This window comes from Haliotis rubra, unplaced genomic scaffold (assembly GCF_003918875.1).
Source record: "Haliotis rubra isolate DU_JTF1 unplaced genomic scaffold, ASM391887v1 Scf618, whole genome shotgun sequence".
Taxonomy (NCBI): domain Eukaryota; kingdom Metazoa; phylum Mollusca; class Gastropoda; order Lepetellida; family Haliotidae; genus Haliotis; species Haliotis rubra.
Genome location: NW_025767322.1, coordinates 225,468 through 248,182, shown reverse-complemented (window position 1 = coordinate 248,182; position 22,715 = coordinate 225,468). Strand labels below are relative to the sequence as shown.

At 39.7% G+C, this 22,715-nt stretch overlaps 1 protein-coding gene and 1 non-coding gene across 2 annotated transcripts; one reads left to right on the top strand and one right to left on the bottom strand.

Annotated features, from left to right (window-relative positions):
• Window positions 1-3,622: 3,622 nt before the first annotated feature.
• LOC124256116 lies at window positions 3,623-3,724 on the top strand. Its single transcript, XR_006892828.1, has one exon. It is a non-coding gene; the product is annotated as a U6 spliceosomal RNA (small nuclear RNA).
• A 4,958-nt stretch (window positions 3,725-8,682) lies between these two features.
• Window positions 8,683-22,237, bottom strand: LOC124256090 (peflin-like). Its single transcript, XM_046690021.1, has 5 exons — window positions 22,022-22,237; window positions 21,017-21,185; window positions 19,391-19,552; window positions 16,210-16,353; window positions 8,683-10,566 (listed from the first exon to the last, which is right to left on the bottom strand). The coding sequence occupies exons 1-5, from the start codon at window positions 22,040-22,042 to the stop codon at window positions 10,340-10,342; spliced, it is 723 nt and encodes a 240-aa protein (XP_046545977.1). The 5' UTR covers window positions 22,043-22,237; the 3' UTR covers window positions 8,683-10,339.
• Window positions 22,238-22,715: the final 478 nt, after the last annotated feature.

Genomic DNA, 22,715 nt, shown 5'->3' with positions numbered 1-22,715 from the left:
AAGGTTACCACCCAAGCCAAGGACCGGGCAACATCCGGGTTGCTCACTAGCTTGCGTCAACTTATCCAGTCTGTGCCGAGACGGTGCCGAGCAGTAATTGCTGCCAATGATGGCCATACAAAGTACATGTACTGACTTTGAGGGCATCTTGTGGGCTCGAGTAGACATAAACACAACAATAAAGGCTGCTGTTGTGTTGGCGAACTCTTTGAATTTTCACGTTTTTTACCATTGAAATTACATGAAATAATATAAGGGTAATGCTATTTTTGAGGGCATTATCATTTGCAGAAGTCCGCGATCTTCCATTAACTGCCCGACGAATGGGAAAATCCGAGGGCTTCTGCAAATGATAATGCCCTCAAAAATAGCATTACCGTTATTATTGTTAAAATACATGGAATTTGTGTTGAAAGGGAAAAGGAAACAATGAAGGAATTTGACTGTAAGTTTACTCAAAACCAACTTCTGACGGGGTTAACTGCCCGAATACAATTACGTCATCGAAAAATTCAAGTGACGTCACAACAGAAAGTGACGATATTCGACCTTGGCCTTTGACAAGACCATAGTCTGCAACATGTCAAACTATGTCAGTGTTCGGTGTTGGTCCAACAACAACGTTAATAGTGCAATTGTTAAAGGTCACATGCAACGTAAAACACAACTTTGCAGATTCTGATACCTTTCGGTATGGACTTACCGAAACAAAGCGTCAAAAATGCAAATTCAACTTATAAAGTTGAAAAATAACGCGATGAAAAAAAACGCGCGAAATCGGAGTTCAAACGTTTCACTAATTTTCCCCAGACTTTTCTGGGGAATACGGGTTTCAACAGCTGGGCTGCGTTCATAGCATGTGCGCAGTGAAATATGTTCGCGCAACTTGGAAGCTGGCTGTCTGGTGAATACTCGGTGAAGGCTTTGGTGTGAGCTATTTTCATAATGTTTTGTTGATATCTCACAGGCGCGACCTTTTTATATGTTATGACAGTAAATAAACTGTTTATATAATTTCATTTGTCTATTTCACCACACGTTCTTCTCACCGAGTCACTTTCTCAGTTCGATACTTAAAAGCAATGTCATTGTTTTATTGACACCTGTGTGTCTGCCTGCCTGTCTGCTAATGACAATATTCAATACACAACTGCTATCACTGACCACATGCAATTTGAACTTAACACCAATCAGGCTATACACCATAAACAAAACGCATTGATTTATGGCCCGAGTTCGGTCTCTATCGCATTATGTAATTACACAGACAGGCAGGAGTGATACTTGAACACATGACATGTTATGATGTCTGTTGATTGCAAAATGTTATACACAAAAAATGAGCATGTATTTACAAAACCCAACATCTCTATATATACACACACACACAATAAGCCGTGAAGGCGGCATCTGCTAATGAACCAGCCGTTACACTTGAGTGCACACCCACCCGCTCTGACTGGGTTCGGTATCCCGGCTGCTTCGTTTCGAGGGAGGTAAACCCAAGTACAAAATATTGCACTTTTGATTTGCGATTATACGCTTATAATTTTGTTTATTTGTTTTTTCATAATCAGCAATGCATATTATATGTCATGAAGCAGTGATAATTGTGTTTTAATTATGTTTGATTTTTTGGTTGCATGTGACCAAGGTTAGCACCAGCAAGAAAGCCAATATTACAGCTATTTAAAGCGGGAATTCGGGTTGCTTTGACTTGTTTGACCCAGAATATCTGCCAGTCCAAAGCCAATGTCGAATGAACCGACGCACCCACTATGACGTCACTTGACAACAGAACTGATAGTGGCCCGTCGTTAAGGTTGAGCGGTCCAATATCATTTGCAGCGGCCCGCAAGTTTCTGATAATAGGAGGGCCGTAATAATTCCATGTGTTTTAGCTATAAATCACTATAACCGGAACTTATACAGCTCTAAGCTAAATGATCTTCAGGAATGCTCGCTGACTTGGTTCATGTATGTAGCCCAGTCGAGCACACTGATACTCATGGCAACAACCGCTAGATGGTTCGCTCCTGTTATCTACAGACCACTGTCGTATTGCTGGAATATTGCTGAAGGTGACACAAAACAACAAACAAAATACTAGGAACATGTTTACCATGCCTTCATTATTTCCATACATCTTGAAGATATCCAAATATGTCATTACTGTAACATCTCAACTGATACTTGTTGAAATGATGACCTTCAGACGACCATAGTCTAAGAAGCAAGACACAACTCTAGTCGTGGAACATGCAGGCACAAGACACACTATACGCTGGTCATTACTAGTATGTCTCTTAGCAACAACTTCAAAACAACTTAGAAACAATATGTTTCGTGAAAAAATATCAAAGGATACTAGACATAAAAAATCAGTTGAAGAAATGTATCGGAAGCGCCGCAGAGACTTTGTATATACTAGTTGACATCCTGGGGTTAAAATAAACTTTTCAACATATTTCTTTTTCAACATATTTCATTTACACGATGCAAATGGCCTCCTAAATCCGCGTCATTACATTCCCAGTGCTATGTGTTAATTGGTCCACAGTTTCATTATGACTACTTATGCAGTTATGGACCTACAGACGTGAATCATCTTGTTTTAGATTAAACCAAAATGAAACCTCTTTCTTAGATTAATTAATGGTGTTGCATGCGATCATTGAAATGCACGAACATGGTCCACGTTGCTGTTGTGTTAATCTCCCAGTCACGTTAATGGATGTATACTTAATAGGAGTCATATACTCAACGAAATAAGAAACGTGACACCCACATAATTGGTAAACATTGTGAGTGTGCTGATTAGTTTCAGCTTGCAGGTGTGCTATACACACGCCAATGGCGTGGTCTTAGCGACCATAGAGTGTGAAAAAGCGTGAAACACATCATTCACGCGCAGCGAGTCAGGTGACACCCACCCCCACCCCACCCCCATAGCCTATAATGGGAAAACTTCATTTTTTTTTACTAAATATTCGTCTACATGAGACGCACCTTCACGCTGTAGACTACCATACCGGCACGGGGTCAGTTGGGAAGGGGTCGTTACTGTGACGGAGGGGTGAAGAGACCCTCAAGGGACAGCCTAACGATCTCTCCCATGTACTGTGTGTCATATACAGGAAGGAAATCGCCATGGTGAGCTGAAACAAGCTTGTGACATAACTTAAAGGTAGACGATAGCAGTATACACATACAAGTAAACATAAATGTAATATTCTTGACTCATTCGTAACTTCTCGCCTCCTTCCGTGACCTACAAGAAGACGCGAACCCTGTATAGTACGCCATTATTGCCAACAATCGTGGCAAACCAATCAAATCGCGCGTTGTAAAAAGTGAAATGAGGTCAAATAGTTTCTTAGCGATTATCGATTTTCATTATTATTTCCGTGGTTATAAATGATCTTGTTACTGGTATTTGGTTAACGACATCACAAACTTAGTTAAAGTGTCTTTCGTGTTGTATTATAAACTAATTGGCGTTTTCTAGGAGTAGCCATGTTTGGAAATTCATAGTTATCTTTCCTTGGAAATAGTCCTAGTTAACACTTTAAACCCTAACAGCCTCATACTTATCAACTGTGCTTGCGGTATGACACCTCTATTGCTACCGCAGTACATGTACTAAAATTGGAACGATACAGAGAAGATTAGCATGGCCTTTGCGCAAGGTGACACCCAAATTCGTGAAGCGTTCCATATTTTTTAGGTGTGACACAAAAATGAACATTTCTTCTTCTTCTTCTTCCTCTATTCTAGGTCACCAACTGTTACGCAAATGTTTGACGTAAATGAGGGCTCGCGTCTCTTGCTGTGATGTCATAGAATACCAGGATGAAGAATATCCTTGTCAACACTCGCAACGAGCTGAACTTTCTTTTTCCCTATTTGAATCTCTATGAGGAATGTATGTTGAACATTTCTGGGGTTTTCTATATAAGGTTAATACAGCAGGGAACAGAATTTATTTGTTGTCAAAAAGATCATTTCGAGGAGCCTTTGCCATCAGTAAGTGTTCATGATTTCAACAGTTTTATCACTTACCGTAACCCTCCCGCGATATGGGAAAGAGTTGTCTCCCCACACACACACACACACACACACACACACACACACACACACACACACACACACACACACACACACACACACACACACACACACAATATGTTCTCTAATAATATCACGCATCTATGGAGATTGAGACATTGTTCGGAATATACAACACTGGCCACTGACCTCTGATATCCGGGTAAACCTGGGTAAATAGTCTAGGGTAAACTGGGAGAGCTAACAGGAGCGGGAGTCCTATTTACCCAGTGTCAACTCTACATACACACAGATTCGTGATCTGTCTCACAGTCCCCGAACTGCATTATTTTCTTTCCGCCCTGTCCTTTCTGCAATGTTAAAGCATAAAGGAGCTATGTCCAGATTTCCTCAGGTTGTCCCATCTCACATGGGGTCCTGTTCAATTTTAAAGGACTTATATATTTCAATCAAAATTATATATATTCAGAGACTAAGCGTCAGTCTAGCAGATTCGATCCGCTGTGCCACAGATTGTACAGGTGCAGTTTACCCGAAACCCATATTAATTTTATATTGTTAGTTAGTGTTTTACAGCAAGAGCGATAGCCCCTTAAAAAAACTTTTGTCATTTTATCAAGACAAACAGTTTTCTGTGTTTTATTTAAAACGTTTTTGCATATTTCGTTTTGACTATATGAATACAAATCATCTCGACTTTTTTGGCTCGGAACTATAACTCAAGCGGCAAGTTTGGGTCTATATATATATAACGATATAACGCTTGGCTGGATAGCCAGTCATCCTATATCATCCTGTGGTACCACACTATTTCCAGTCGTCCTATATAATCCTGTGATATAACGTTTGGCTGGATGGCCAGTAGTGTGATCCAGTGATATAACGCTTGGTTATACGGCCAATCATCCTATGTGATCCAGTGATATAACGCTTGGTTGGATGGCCAGTCGTCCTATGTGATCCAGTGATATAACGCTTGGTTGGATGGCCAGTCATCCTATGTGATCCAGTGATATAACGTTTGGTTGGATGGCAAGTCGCCCTAAGTGATCCAGTGATATTAACGCTTGGTTGGGTGGCAAGTCGTCCTAAGTGATCCATTGATATAACGCTTGGTTGGATGGCAAGTAGTCCTAAGTGATCCAGTGATATAACGTTTGGGTGGATGGCAAGTCGTCCTAAGTGATCCATTGATATAACGCTTGGTTGGATAACCAGTCACCCTAAGTGATCCAGTGATATAACGTTTGGGTGGATGGCAAGTCGTCCTATGTGTTCCAGTGATATAACGTTTGGTTGGATGGCAAGTCGTCCTATGTGATCCAGTGATATAACGTTTGGTTGGATGGCAAGTAGTCCTAAGTGATCCAGTGATATAACGTTTGGTTGGATGGCAAGTCGTCCTAAGTGATCCAGTGATATAACGTATGGTTGGATGGCAAGTAGTCCTAAGTGATCCAGTGATATTAACGCTTGGTTGGATTGTTGATTTACTGGATATATGTCTTTTGAACCGTTATAACATGATGTAATAAACAGACAAATAAGGAGAACGGTTGAAACAATGAATTTAGGGAACACATAGTCTGACTGCAAAGAAAATTAAATGATGTCAGCGAGTATTCTCACAAAACGAAATTTGGTAACATTCTTATTCTAAATTCCAAGCACAGTTAACTGTAAAGACACGCTACAGACCACTCTTAAAATACCCCTTCGCAATTTTCGGAGACACCGCACTCGACAGGTGTTTAGGTGGCTGGGGACTGGGGTCAGTGGCGAGGGTAATAGGCTGGACGCAGAAGCACCTGTTGGACAAGGCCATCACTCAGTGAAGGGGCGGCTCTATAACCGTTCTTTGTTATCAGCACACACTGTCGCCTTACTCCTGTTCAGGGCTGATGTCTCACGCAATCAAAATCTCGCATTGGGGTATTCATAGAGATGACCACGCTTCCACCATTCATCATTTGGGGCTGGATTGTCACATGGGCCCTAAACACGAGTTTAATAAATCTAAGATGTCTGGTTGTATGTTTGTGTGTGATGTGTGTTATTACGGACCCGTAGCATCCGCACCAGAAATATATGTTGTACTCGATCAGGGCACGAGATCAGCGTATTTTGGCCCCAGCTGCATATCAGTAGTTTATGCCGATTGTCCAGTGAGTACTGATTAATTGAAGCCTTGGATTTGAGGACGACAGATGCGATGGGACACTGAGAGTCATCCTATTGTAACTTCAGACAAGCTACTGAAAAGGCCTGAGAAAGACCGAAAATTGATGGCTTCAGAAAGAGCACATTATTCTTGCCCACTGACATAGTAAATGTAAATGCATTTCCCCAACCTTAGGTTTCAGCACAACATGAACGGCAGATGTGTACAAGCACATCGTTATTAGTCTTTTTTAAGAGCTTTGCGATTCCGCCCAAAACAGTATACAAATTATACCAGCCGATTCACCACAGTATCAACTTGTTTCAGTTAATGTATTCTGTAAAGAAATTTAATGGTTTTGCTATTTATCAATGAGTCTACACAAGGCTGTATCTAGTCAAGGCTGCATCTAGTCTGTCTGACAGTCACTCAACCACATTATTTCCCCTTAATCCCAGCCCTTTCCGCAATGCTAAATCTATTAGTGAAGCAAGTACGGGTTTCCTCAGGTTCCCATTGTCCTATCTCATTGAGGTAGATTGACAGTGTTAATGGAATTATTTGTTTTTATCAAAATTACATATATTCGGGGAGTAAGCGTTAGTGTTGACTGTTTTACAAAGCCACCGTGTGATGTCAACAACACCGCTGTGTTAATGTCTCTGCTAGTGTATTCTATGAGACATTCTGTGTGAAGACAACACTAAAAGCCTCTTGCCGCAAAGCCGTTATTTCGCTTCATTTATATTGTTGTATTTCCAGATGTTCAATCTCAGCTTCACATCTCACGCTGGCATCTGGCCTAAACAACATCAAAGACTGGAATTATATTTGCCGCATACGGGCGGTTAAATGGTTTCACCGAAAGATTCCGTTACTGAACTCTCTTAACAAAGCCGGGTACCAGCGTTTGCGTCGCAATTCAATCATGAAGGGTTCATTGAACTTCACTAATAAATGTCAACACTGCGCGAGCGTCGAGCACGTGCCGGGACTACAGTCAGCTCTTTAAGAAGCTGCTATTGTGTCGTCGTCTGCAGATACAATGAAGTGCGGCCACTGTCACGGCGTTTTCTTGTCGCAGTGTTAATGTTTTAGGATGCTGTCGGGTACAGGAATGTTTTCAATGACGTGTCTGGTCCCAGCTGCACGTGCTGGGACGCGGTCGTGTTGCCACCTGGAGCAGATGGCGTAGGCGTGCGCGTTGTCGTATTGCATGCATCGCTAAGAATAGATCTGGCGGGAAAAATCGCGTGCCGACAGGACGCCTGACTCCATTCACGAAAAGCACGGTTGTTCTCGGTTTCTCGTGTAAGAACTAACGTATACTTCTTCAGGTTGGTACGCGTACCCTCAACAAATAACTTGTAACGTTTCCTGCTGAAAGAACATTCCGGTATTCCCGTATCCTGTTTGAGTTTGGCTATTCAAGAAAATTCTCCTTCTCTAAACCATAACCACAACACGGATGCTAGACTAACGTTGTCTCAGAATATATATAATTTTGATAAAAACAAATAATTAAATTAAAATTTAAAATGAGCCCCAGTGAGATGGGAGATTCAGAACCTGAACCTGAGAAAATCTAGACTTGCTTCATTTAGGGCTTTAGCATTGTAGAAAGGAATGGCCGGAGCGGAAAATACTGCGGTTCGAGGACTTTGAGACAGACTGCAAGCATAACTCGAATCATAACGAACAGGCAATAGATACTGCCAGCTCGATTTCACTTCATACTTGAGTTTCAGCACTTCCGACCCTCACCATGGTACTTTTTCACTTGGAGAAACATCCCCATTTGAATATCATTAGTAAACAATCACAACATCTATTTTTTTAAAACAAGAAAAACAGTGGACGTAGTTCCTACAAAAATATCAATTATGAATTCATCCTTTGATGACCCTCCCAATGACGTTTTTGGAAAGAGATTATCAACTAACCACTGTGTTTGAATCCCAGATCATGGTTCTGGGCATCATCCTCCATGCCATGTATAGCTTCAAGCTTTTCTCCGGACACCGGGACTGACGGAACACTACACTAGGGTAGCCTAGTGGTTTCAAGTGCTGGAGTCATAGGTTCGATTCCATAAAGGATACATTGTAAGAAGCCAATTTTGACTGGTATTGCTGGAATATTGCTAAAAGTAGAGTAAAACCCCACTCAGTCAGTCACTATGAAGTTAAAAGAAAATCACTCCATGTGACATCAGATGGAAGATGAACTCACCATTTTTAGTATAATTGAGTGAGTGTGAATTTGGTTTTATGATGCTTATAGCAATATTCCAGCAATATCACTGTGAGGGACACCAGAAATGGGCTTCACACATTGTAACCATGTGGGGAATTGAACCGGGGTCTTCAGCATGACGAACAAACTCTTTAACCACTAGGCTACCCCACTGCCCCATTTTAAGTATAAACCAATTGAACTAATAACAATCTTTGTTTAGAAGTAACAAATGTGTTTATTCAATTAGCAATGACAAATGGTAAATAAAGATATTGTGACAATAAACTTCAGCCAACATGTCTGTTTAATTATCAAAGTTTCCTGGTCCATGTTTCAATACTGATTCCAACCTTCATCATGACAACAGTGGTAACCTCACTGAAAAAGCATGTCAGACAAATCACATTTACTGTTAGAAATATACCGAGATGTACATATATATATATATGTATATATATGAAAATGAAAGACATTTTTGTATACTCCTAAAATTAATATTTTCTTATTGTAATGTACCATATCAAGTACAAGATGTAATATTAGACATAACACATACATACATTTACACTGAGTAAACAAACACTTATCTAACAATATTCATAAAATAGACATGACGTTCCATGAAAATATTAAGAGCAGGATTAAATATCATATTATTGATCAAAGACATTTATTGTAGTTATTGAAGTGACTAAAATATACAGAAATTAACAAATGTATATAATTGATTTGGAACTGGAGTTGAGCAATGATGTCAATCATGTCAAGACAGCCAACACCTCCGAGGCAACACTGGCATACAGTATAGACTAACAGAGGTATGGTCTCAACTGTGTACATCCAGATACTGAAGTAGTTACAGCACTGTGTGAAGCAGGAGTTGGTTTCATATCTTGGAAGGTATTGACTGATCGATGGATACAAATCTAAAGATCTGAGTAAAAAGACAGTGTTGTTGAAAAAACCTGAATCAGACTTGCCATGACCTGCAAGTTTCGAAACACTCCAAGCACCAACTTGACATTGAAGAGTGTCTTGATCCTTACAGTTTCAACTGTTATTACATTGAAATTAACAAAAGTAATGTTTCTGTGAAAAGATTTGGACAATGTATGAGGGTAGGATCATATTTGCTTCGACAGAATGGATCTCCTCTGTTTATTACCTGAGGGAGTGTTTGGTGCAAGTGATGCTTCAGAAAACTGTATTTTGATAATGGTCAGTGGGCAGGCATATTTGCAACTGAAATTGTCTCCCCTGTTAAAGACCTGGGGGCGCGAATCGAGACTAAAGAGCGCAGGACTTATTTGTGTGTATTGGACTGGACTGAAAATAAAGATAGAAGACATTCTACAGTGAGTTTCTATGAAGATGTGCGCCATCACCAAAGATGAAATGCCAGAAAGGTTTTGAAACCAACTTACATGCATGGGTTTTTAGAACATGATACATTGCCATCCAATTGTGGAACATCCAATGACATTTGTGTGTCCTCACACTGGCAGGTCACATCACTTGTATCACTCCTGCTTGTTTTACCTAAGTAAGCTTCCTGTTCCCTGTTAGGACTTGTTTTGTACAACCAATTGAAGCGAGTGTAACATGTTAAGTAAAAAGCTAGTCCAATTTGATTGTTTTTGAGTGAAGCAAATATTGAAAGGGAACTGTGTATTCACTATAGCAATAGTCTAAACAGTTACTACATGTACTCTCTTGCAACATCTTGCCTTCTGAAACATCTTGGCTTATTGCAATCACAAAGCAATTTCCTAACTGATTTACACTGATGGTTGTTTGTCATTGTTAAAGAATTACCAACTGTATTTCATCTTTGGCATGATTGACTCTAAGCTTAAAAGATTGTTTTAGTAACTAGGGTTTATTCAAGACAGCCAAGGACAAAAAGTCTTCATAACTAAGACTAATGGCTCCAGTCATGTTTGTGTCTCGCTGCTTGAAGGCATCAGTCAGAGACTTCAGCATCACACAAGCCTGGATGAAGTTATCAAGCGTCAACTGCCTTCGCGCCTGAATATCAAATCTGTAGACTATCATGTTGACGAAGTTCATAGTCAAATTATACCCCATCTGACTGAAAGCTGCAACAGAGATATTTGATCATCATTAGGACAACATCTTCAAATGCCTCTGACACACCTCCACAGTTTTGAAACTTTTTAAAACTTAACAATAAACTGTGAGGTCACAGACTCTGCAGATACAATCCACATGAAAAAAAATTACTATTAAAATGAGTGAACAGTACATCACCATGTGCCATGGGAAAACAATCAGTCTACTTATATGGATCACGCAAGCAAGCATGACATACCAATGAAACTAATCACAATTCTTGACTTGAACCTAATTCTGGCACAACTAAGGGAGGCAACATTTTACAGAGATTTACAGAACGTCAGACTACTGGGACATATTTTGGGGATGCATTTCATCATGGTATTCCTCAGATCACATTCACAGAATATAACAATGCCTTTTATACCTGTTATGGTATGTTCTTGCTCAAAATAATATTTGTGTTAAAAGGCTTTCCATAGTAAGTAATAAGTATAAAAAATCCATTTCAGCTGTAAAATTAACAAACTTTTGCATACCAGAATATTTTAACTCCCTAAGTGGAGTTTGACAAGGCTGTATCCTAAGTCCCCAATCAATCAACTTGAAGAAGATTTACAGTTGTATGATGGTAGATGTATTCTTATTGGAGCATAACTTTTGGAGTTGTTTTAATAACTTTAAACTGATGATTTATGTTTGTTCTTTACTCTGGTTATTGGTTTACATAAGAAAATACATGTATTATCAAAATTTTGCACAAAATGGGGATTAAAGATAAATATTACAAAAACAGAGCTACTTGTTTTCTGCAATGGGGCCAAATAAAGAAGACTGAAAAATGGATATTTAATGATGTATGATTATCAACTTCAACCTTCTATAGCTATTTAGGTATTTTATTTTCAAATAGACTCCCTTGGTCAAAAGCAGTACAAACTCTTGTTCACAAAGCTGGTAAAGTTCTTTTTCCAATCACACAACTTCATTTTAAATTAAAGAATCTTTGCCTTTCTGTTTTATTTCAAACGTTTGATACACAGATAAAACCAATTATTCTCTACTGCTAAGAGACATGGGGTTACCATGAATGGGTAGCCCCAGAAAGATTCCATATACAATTTTGTAAATATGTTCATACAACAAATGATGCTGTCTTGGCTGAATGTGGTCATTATAAGATCTACTGTCATCCAATTAAAAGATGTATTAGATATTGGTGTAAATTATTAAGTATACTCGGCATCATAAATGAAGGGTCAAGCTATTGGTAACACTATTTCTTAAAGGTTGTAAAATCTTCATTTTTGTTTGAAATATATACAACTGAATGTTTTACAAACCTTCTTAACAGTATGGAAAAACACATCAGGACATTGAAATGTCATTATTACGTTCTTTAATGTCCGATACAAATGGCTTATTTTTTATTCAAATTGTCAACATGGAAATCGACCTGCCACTTAATGTCAATGATTTGCACGTGCAAGTCGCTCTATTCATGGATAGTGGAGGACTATATACATGCTTTGATGCTTTTTCACTGTTGTACCTGTTGGAAATCGGACCTTAAAATGAGATGTTTTTTGACACTTGCTGAAGGGGGTCAGGCTATAGGCCTTTTGGAATCTGGTCAAACTCAGCGTCAGGTTGCTGTTTGCTTTCATGTGAGTCAGAGTGCTACTGGTAGACTGTGGCAGAGATTTCAAGCCAATGGGTTCCGTGGAATATGCACGTCAACCAGGTCACCCCAGAGTCACAACAGTCCAAGATGACAGGCACATGATTAACACTGCGTTACGTAAAAGATTCCTTAACGCAGCAGATCTTCAGCCAGAACACTTCAATGTTAGCAATTTAAGGATATCCAGGGCAGCCCGACTCTGCTGTAGGCGAGCTGCAGTTCGTCCACCACTAACACCTCGTCACAGGCAGCCGCGTTTGAGATTGAGTAGACGTCATTAGAGGTGTGACGATACAGAAATTTCATGATACGATTCGTATAGAGAATACTACACGACGTCTCATTACATGCGAATATTACGAAACGAGTGTCCTTCCTATGGTATCTGACCGAGCGAAAGCGAGGTCAGATAACATAAAAAGGTCACGAGTTTCCTATAATTTGTATGTAATGAGACCGAGTGTGGTATTTTATTTATTACCCACATCTTGCATGCATTAAATTGACAAAATAGCGTATTTTTGTTATTTTTATGGTTTCAAACTGAAACCAATTTCATAAAGAGTTTGCGGAAGAGTTTTGTACTGTAGTACAATATTTGCATGACGTCACAATGTAATGACGTCACTCCCTTGGTAACAGACATCACGATGCATGTCAGTTGTCATCGCCTCGTACAGCCTCCTACAGCAAACTACTCTGTAGCAACCCGTTTCTTGGTTTGCAGTTGCTTCATTCGGCTAACATCACTGGTGGAAACAATGCATTTATGTTTTTCGACGGATATAATGTCTCAGTTCGACTCACAATTAAACAGCGACACAGCAACGTTCACAATGTTTACATTCCCACAATGCATTTAAGTTGTCGAATGAATGAATTCATGTGTTTGTTATGAATGAAAAAATAGTTTCGTCAGAATGTGACCTAATTGAGAGGTCATCGATTATCCAATCAAATCCTTAGAATCTCAGGTCAAGTCGTTACGACACAGGTCAACGCGATACGACACTCGTGTAACGTACGAGATTAGTATGCAACTACCCATACGTTGACCAAGGGGGTAATAAATTGCGATATCTTGGAACGATACGATTCGATTCGATGCATATCACGATATTCTATCTTTAGTTATTTTCTTTCAAAATGTATACATGTATTTTGAGAGCAAGTAACAGTGTAAATTTTGACATAACCGCCAATTTCTGGTGAAACTTGATAATTTTAAGGTCAACGATACATATCACGATACGAAAAAAAGTATCGATATATTTATCGTCAGAAAAAGTGTCACGATTATCGATACTACGATATATCGTCACAGCTCTAGATGTCATGGCCACTGGAATCAAGGTCAATGGTCTCATGTGCTCTTCACAGATGAAAGCAGATTCAAATTGTCCTTCCATGATGGTCGGCAGAGGATTTATCGTCGCAGTGGAGAGCGAATCACAGATGCAACTGTGGCCACGCATAACCGCTTTGGCGAGGTCATGGTTCGGGCAGGGATAACTCCTACTGGACGTACTCCACTGCACGTGGTCGATGGTAATCTTACCAGACAGCGTTATCGTGACGAGACTCTGGCTCCTATTTCAGTACCATTCCTGCTAGTTAAGCATGGTTTTTATGGTCGACCCTCTTTATTGCAAGACGACAATGCTAGGATTGTAACGGAATTCCTTAGGCTGCAGGGGTTAGTGCGGATGGAGTGGCCAGCATGCTCGCCAGACCTCAACCCAATGGAGCCTGCCTGGGATGAACTCAGTCTGGGATGAACACATCACCCAGCACCAGTGGATCTCCAGAGGAATGCAATGCGATTCTGCAAACTTTCACAAGATATTGAATGACCGAGTGCCATGTTTGTCATTTTCAGTTTGGGGAGTTGGTCTATACAACTGATGCTTGCTAGTATCTCACGATGTGTCACATTTGTCAACACATTAAACATTATGTTGACACTCTTAGTTGTATTATTTCTGAGAAACTTCTCTTTACATGTGCTATATATCATTTGACCCTTTATTAATGATGCCCAGTATAAATAGATACCCTAAACAATGTTACCTTATACTAAAAAGAAAGAACGAAAATGGACGTAAGTCATGATTACGTAAGTTAAAAGATTAATCTGCATCTATGGTTTTAATTATGCATGGGATTTCCAGAATATTGTAAACCCTGATATATGTATTTCACAATCATTCTCGCAAAGGGTTAATTCTCAGTCTCTTCTTTCCATGTTAAAAGACCACTCAAACTTAGATTTCTACCCTTCTTAGATTTTCATTGAAAGAACTTTTTGAATGGAATCATACCTATTGACAATACATAATAAAGATTTAAGAAGAGATACATTGCTCTTAAGGTTAGGTGAATTAAAAATCATGAAGAATACTGGTAGAAAAAAATGTATACCTAGAAAATCAAGATTTTGTCTATTTTGTAAGAATATCTTAAAAGATGAGATTTTATGCTAGAATGTCCAATCTATAATAAGTTGTTAAAATATATGATAAATATTGAATATGTAAATAATGATTGTCTAATAAAATTTCTTAAAAATGCCAACCCTAAAGTTAACGCTCTTGATGCAAAGCTGATCAAAGAAGCATTCATGTTATGTTGCTCAGCAATATTCCATCTATATATTGTATGTCTGTACTAAATAATCAAGTCTGGACCATACATTCCAGTGATCAACATTATAAGCATCAATCTAAGCAACTGGGATAAAATGACAGTAAATGTATATGTACATATTTTCAATGTGTATGCTGTTGAGATATATTATACATATGTTGTTGTTGTGAACTTAAGCACCTTGTATGTATTTACATGTACCTTGCATTCATATTGTACTTGGGCCTGTGGCCTTTATACTGAATAAATTCTTCTATAACAATGCAATATTATGCCCTCATGTATCTAGAGAAAATAGTACCCAGGCAGTGTATCGCACCTGTACATGCAGTCCACAGTGAAATATCAACAATGACACACACTAAACACAGCTGTATGCATTGATATTAACCATTTCCAGCATACATGCTGAGGATTTCCAGAGAAACACTGACATCAAATGATCAAACTATGATGACATCAAAAAGAGAAACTGACATGACAAAGTTTAGCTCGCTCAAACAATGCATTTGGAAAGAATTTCAGAGCAAAACAAAATTTAACATACAAACAAACTACAAATTTCATTGTATTCTGAACAATAACAAGCATAATGACCATTAACTCTTGCAACTGGGATTTATCCTTTTGGTTGGTAAAGTCACAGAAAGGTTCTAATTCAGTGTCATAACCTTTACTTAAAAGGTCTCCTGACAAATGCTCTATAACAAAGAGTTTATTATTTAGAGTGTACATATTTTTGCTTGACTTTTTTAATCCACCAGACTAAAAATATAAAATCCATAAATATATTCAAATCAAAATGACAAGGGTTTGTTATTCCACTGAGCATACAGATTGTTTCTTACACCATCAGATTTTATTAGATATTCATGAGTACCAAAACCAGGCCAAGAGTTTTCAACTTTACCAATCCAAATCAAACTTAAGGATAATGACAACCATCCTTTACAAAACTTTTCATGTTAAATCCAAACATCACCCTCCCCTATTTTTTCACAATCAAAATACCCATGAAGGTCCAAATTAGAATTGATCTTCATAACCCATGCTTGTCGTAAGAGGCTTACTAATGGGATAGGGTTAGTCATGGCTTGCTGACTTGGTTGACACATCGATGCTCATGCTGTTGATCACTGGATTGTCTGGACTCGATTATTTACAAACCATCGGCATAAAACTAAACACACTCACTCACAATCCAAATCTATAAGTGGCCCAGGGTAATGGAGTCTTGGATTAACAGGTGAGTGGAAAGTGACCATAAGGAAAGTGAAAGACACCTGAAAGTTATGACAAACACCTGAATGGAATAGTACTTGGAACATTGACTCACCAGAGTGAAGCTCCTGAGCTTCAATACCTCCTGAGCGATTACCATCAAATCTTTCAAAGACAGCTCTCCACTGCTGGATGTAGTTCCACAAGGCACTGAATTCATTCATGTCAATCGTTCCGCTCATATCACGGTCAAACATACCTGGAAAAACAGATGGCGAAATTACAGACCATGATCACAGTACATGTATCTGACAGGTTATCACAACATGGTATCAATACATTTGAATTGTACATTCCTACTGAAATTAGTGATATGGTGTGTATCAGACTGAGAGGAGATGTTAAGTAAGACAGCCCAGCCATCAGAAGCCTACAGTAGTAGGAGACAATCAGGATCCTACTGTAGTGTGACGACCCACCTATCAGGAGCCTACAATAAAAAGTGAGTGATGTGACGACCCACCTATCATGAGCCTATAATAAATAGCGTGTGATGTGACAACCCACATATCATGAGCCTACAATGAATAGTGAGTGATGTGACAACCCACCCATCATGAGCCTACAATAAATAGTGTGTGATGTGACAACCCACATATCATGAGCCTACAATAAATAGTGTGTGATGTGACAACCCACCCATCATGAGCCTACAATAAATAGTGTGTGATGTGACGACCCACCCATCATGAGCCTACAATAAATAGTGTGTGATGTGACAACCCACCCATCATGAGCCTACAATAAATAGTGTGAGATCTGACAACCCACCCATCATGATCATACAATAAATAGTGTTTGATGTGACGACCGACCCATCATGAGCCTACAATAAATAGTGTGTGATGTGACAACCCACCCATCATGAGCCTACAATAAATAGTGTGAGATCTGACAACCCACCCATCATGATCATACAATAAATAGTGTTTGATGTGACAACCCACTCATCATGAGCCTACAATAAATAGTGTGTGATGAGACAACCAACCTGTCAGGAACCAAATGCAGTGTGTGATGAGACAACCCATCTATCAGGAGCCTACACTAATGTGTGATGAGACAACCCATCTATCAGGAGCCTACACTAATGTGTGATGAGACAACCCATCTATCAGGAGCCTACACTAATGTGTGATGAGACAACCCATCTATCAGAGAGCCTACACTAATGTGTGATGAGACAACCCATCTATCAGGAGCCTACACTAATGTGTGATGAGACAACCCATCTATCAGGAGCCTACACTAATGTGTGATGAGACAACCCATCTATCAGGAGCCTACACTAATGTGTGATGAGACAACCAATCTATCAGGAGCCTACACTAATGTGTGATGAGACAACCCATCTATCAGGAGCCTACACTAATGTGTGATGAGACAACCCATCTATCAGGAGCCTACACTAATGTGTGATGAGACAACCCATCTATCAGGAGCCTACACTAATGTGTGATGAGACAACCCATCTATCAGGAGCCTACACTAATGGGTGATGAGACAACCCACCTATCAGGAGCCTACACTAATGTGTGATGAGACAACCCATCTATCAGGAGCCTACACTAATGTGTGATGAGACAACCCACCTATCAGGAGCCTACACTAATGTGTGATGAGACAACCCATCTATCAGGAGCCTACACTGTGTGATGAGACAACCCAACTATCAGGAGCCTACACTAATGTGTGATGAGACAACCCACATATTAGGAGCCTACACTAATGTGTGATGAGACAACCAACTATCAGGAGCCTACACTAATGTGTGATGAGACAACCCACCTATCAGGAGCCTACACTAATGTGTGATGAGACAACCCATCTATCAGGAGCCTACACTAATGTGTGATGAGACAACCCACATATTAGGAGCCTACACTAATGTGTGATGAGACAACCCATCTATCAGGAGCCTACACTAATGTGTGATGAGACAACCAACATATCAGGAGCCTACACTAATGTGTGATGAGACAACCCATCTATCAGGAGCCTACACTAATGTGTGATGAGACAACCCACATATGAGGAGCCTACACTAATGTGTGATGAGACAACCCATCTATCAGGAGCCTACACTAATGTGTGATGAGACAACCAACTATCAGGAGCCTACACTAATGTGTGATGAGACAACCAACTATCAGGAGCCTACACTAATGTGTGATGAGACAACCCACCTATCAGGAGCCTACACTAATGTGTGATGAGACAACCCATCTATCAGGAGCCTACACTAATGTGTGATGAGACAACCCAACTATCAGGAGCCTACACTAATGTGTGATGAGACAACCCACATATTAGGAGCCTACACTAATGTGTGATGAGACAACCCACCTATCAGGAGCCTACAATAATGTGTGATGAGACAACCCATCTATCAGGAGCCTACACTAATGTGTGATGAGACAACCCACATATTAGGAGCCTACACTAATGTGTGATGAGACAACCCATCTATCAGGAGCCTACACTAATGTGTGATGAGACAACCAACATATCAGGAGCCTACACTAATGTGTGATGAGACAACCCATCTATCAGGAGCCTACACTAATGTGTGATGAGACAACCCACATATTAGGAGCCTACACTAATGTGTGATGAGACAACCCATCTATCAGGAGCCTACACTAATGTGTGATGAGACAACCAACTATCAGGAGCCTACACTAATGTGTGATGAGACAACCAACTATCAGGAGCCTACACTAATGTGTGATGAGACAACCCACCTATCAGGAGCCTACACTAATGTGTGATGAGACAACCAACTATCAGGAGCCTACACTAATGTGTGATGAGACAACCCATCTATCAGGAGCCTACACTAATGTGTGATGAGACAACCAACTATCAGGAGCCTACACTAATGTGTGATGAGACAACCCATCTATCAGGAGCCTACACTGATGTGTGATGAGACAACCCATCTATCAGGAGCCTACACTAATGTGTGATGAGACAACCCATCTATCAGGAGCCTACACTATTGTGTGATGAGACAACCCATCTATCAGGAGCCTACACTAATGTGTGATGAGACAACCCACATATTAGGAGAATACAGCAGTGAGTTATGACACAACCCACATATCAAGAGCCTACACTACTGAGTTATGAGACAACCATATATTAGGAGCCTACAGCAGTGTGTTACAATCAGCAGTCTACAGTGGTGTCTGATGAGAATCAGGAGCTTACTGTTATGTCAGGAGACAACCCACCTATCATGAGCCTACAAGTTTCTGGATTGAACTGACTCCAGTTGCCATTCATGAGGGCTTGTTGCAGTTCCAGTGCTGTAATCTTGCCTGACCGGTCACGGTCAACTGACAGGAACCACTGGTGCACCTGGGGGTCCATCCCGGTTGGGGGAGCACCAAAACCTGAAACACAGCAACCACTGCCGATCACAATTTAACATCTACACAAGACATAAAATACTGTTTACAACTCAACTGATTCTGCTGTCGCACTGTCAAAGAAGGGGACTTCCCACATTGTCTGCACAATCTGGGCAATGTCATAGCAAGTTTACAATTGACATTGGGTCAAACAAACCAGATTTCAAAGTGTGATCAAACTGTAAAGATGGCCAACATTTGGGACTTGCATGAAACAGGTGAGGTGAAATGGGGTTTAACGTTGCGTGCTTGAGAATATTTCGCTCATGTGACGATGTGCATGCGTGTGTATGGGGATGTGCGGCTGCTAGTACTAGCCCAGACTTAAACTGGTTTTATAGTGCTAGCCAACTGAGATACCATACCGCAGTGAAGAATGAATACCCCAATCAGACACATTATACTGACTCCAAGCCGACCAGTCCTTGTTGTACCCATTAATGCGGAGTGCCAGGCAGGGACCAACAAGTACCATATTTTAACGTCTTTTGGTATGACACGGTCGGGGATCGAACCCGCGACCTTCCGCTCTCTGGGTGGACACTCTAACCACTACACCATGGAGGCAGTCTTGCATGAAAGAATATGTTCTGCATTCAACACACTATATGAACTATTATTTTGCAAATGTAAAGTTTCTTTTTTACTAGTGGTGCTCCGATTAACTGAAATAATCAAAGATTGGTCACAGTGATCAAATGACCAAGCAATCAATCACATCTTCTCATAGTTGAACACAAACAATTTTGAACTACTACTGTTTTAGTATTTGAAATACTTGACGATGGAACATATCTTTGATGTTCAAGGGCCTGAAAGCTTGTTTAATTATTAGAAAACTCACTTCACTTACTGAAAAGTCATGATTGAATAGTTCTTGAAGTCTCTGGGAAGCTTATGTTCATGATAAATTTGTCATCACTTTAAAGTAGCAAGCTGCATAATTTTACATTTGATGTGAAATTTGCAAATGCAATTTAAGAAATTGAAAACCAATTTTTTTCGATGACTGCTCATTGGTAATGAACAATCATCAATTGTGAGGTTTCAACCAATTCCCAACACTACTTTTTACTGGATTAGAATTCACAAATGTGTAAAAATGAAAGCAGAACTCACTCCTACACATATTGAAAAATAGGGTTATGAGACCATCACTGTTCCTGAGTTGATCTTTTCATGAAACTAATTATCGTAAGGATTATGGCGTCACAGACTTCATCAGTCACAGATATTCTCTCATGTCCAAGTTTCATTCACAGTGCTTTTGCCTCTTGAAATATAACTGCAAAATTCAATGAGAGTGATCAGCTGATGACACTATTCCAACTTGACAGAGTTTGTGCACCTATCCATCCCATCAATAAATACTGAACAAGAATTTATCATAAATAACCAATCTATTGAGAAAGTAGTACCTTACAGTACAGTTTAACAGTATATTACCTGCAGGTGCACCACCCCCATATGCAGGTTGTCCTGGCGCTCCATAGCCTCCTGGAGGTGGAGCCCCACCCCCATATCCTGGTTGCCCTGGGGCTGGGTAACCACCAGGTCGTTGCTGTGGTGGCTGCTGCTGCTGATATTGTGGGGCTCCATATCCCCCTGGGGGGCCCTACAACAGAACACCAGTTTTTTGCAAACACTGATCAAAATCAGTACTAAGTTTACTACATGGTTTTAGCATGATGATACATCAGATGGGGTGGATATTTCAAGAATATGCAAATTGAACATTGTGTATATTTCAGGAAAAATATACCACTGAACGGGTTAGCTGTGGGGTGCTGTTAGCCTGATAACCAAAATAAAATAACCAGGGATCGGGATAGAAGACTTTGGCAAAGGGCCATTTTCAGGATTATTAACCATTTTCTGAATTTAGAATGGGCCAATGCCCTTGTATCAATAGTAAACTTCAAAGTTTTAATGGGCCGTTTTTTAATCTAATGTGCAAAATCGCCCATGGCCCCTGCCTTTCCCAATCCGTGCATAACGTAAGGTTTAGCCAGAGTAAGTGAATGAGATAACACTGCTATCCAGTGTGTGTTTTCTAAAAATTGAACACGCCTTTTAGTATAAACCCAAGGGAGACGACTCTTGTTTGTGTAATGCATACAAACTACACTAAGTCTTCAATTTCAAAGATTTCTCCCAAATATTCGTAGGATTGACTTCGAATGACAAAAGCTTATTGGGAATCTGGGCATCCTTTGAAAAGTGACTGTCTAAAGTTTGGCAAAGAGATCTTGTGACTAAATATTACAGGAATGTGGTCACTTCCTCGTAAGTCCCGACCATCGGGCGGTTTAACCTTGAATACGGTAGTCGGAGAGTTGTTCAGAGATAAAACTAACAGCTAAAGCGATTTAACAGTGGTTTAAAAATATCCATACAACACACATACTCTCAAAACACCAGAATAATGGTCAATCACGAGCATTCGTTTACCTGTCCGTAAGGATAAGCCATCTTGGTCGTGTGTAAAGTTGTACACGTACTTGAAACGAATATTGAATCTATCAGGTAAATATAGGTCGTATTTCACAATAACGAAAGCTTGGCCATAGAGAGCGGGCGCGTTACACAATATCGTCGTATGTAGGTGGAACTTCTGTAAACATTGCTTGTGTATACAATGTTAGATTGTGAAATTTGGATATCAGCTATGAGCTATTCAGACGTCACAATACCGACATGACGTCATATCCCTTGAGTGCGAGCTCCGGTATAATCTATCAGTGACGGGATCAGTTACGTTGGCAAATGAGATCATTTACATCCAATGTTTAATTTGTAATCATCCAGACACCACATTTAAGATTTTAAGACAAGGTGTGAACCAATGTAAGAATGTCACTTATATATACATGTACAAGTATACATTGATGAAATTCATCAAATGTTCAACGCCCAATAACCTCATGAACAAAATAAGTGAAAGAAAATAAACCATGAGCTGTTTAAAGTTTTAATTGATCGTTATTGAAAAATGAAAACGACCATGTGGAATGACACGACGCATACATTATATTCAGTACGTGTAACTGCTATATAAGAAAACACAAACCCTGAATAGGAAACTGCATCGTTTAAAATAATGGTAGGTTACAGAAATACATGGAAGATAATATGAACTAAACTA

What these genes read in the sequence shown, in the direction of transcription:
- LOC124256090 (XM_046690021.1), bottom strand. Translation starts at nt 22,042, where the DNA reads ATGGCTTATCCTTACGGACAG. An exon ending in TGGGGGTGGTGCACCTGCAG is followed by an intron (nt 19,553 to 21,016) that starts GTAATATACTGT and finishes GCTGTGTTTCAG; the next exon opens with GTTTTGGTGCTCCCCCAACC. An exon ending in AACTTGTAGGCTCATGATAG is followed by an intron (nt 16,354 to 19,390) that starts GTGGGTTGTCTC and finishes CTGTTTTTCCAG; the next exon opens with GTATGTTTGACCGTGATATG.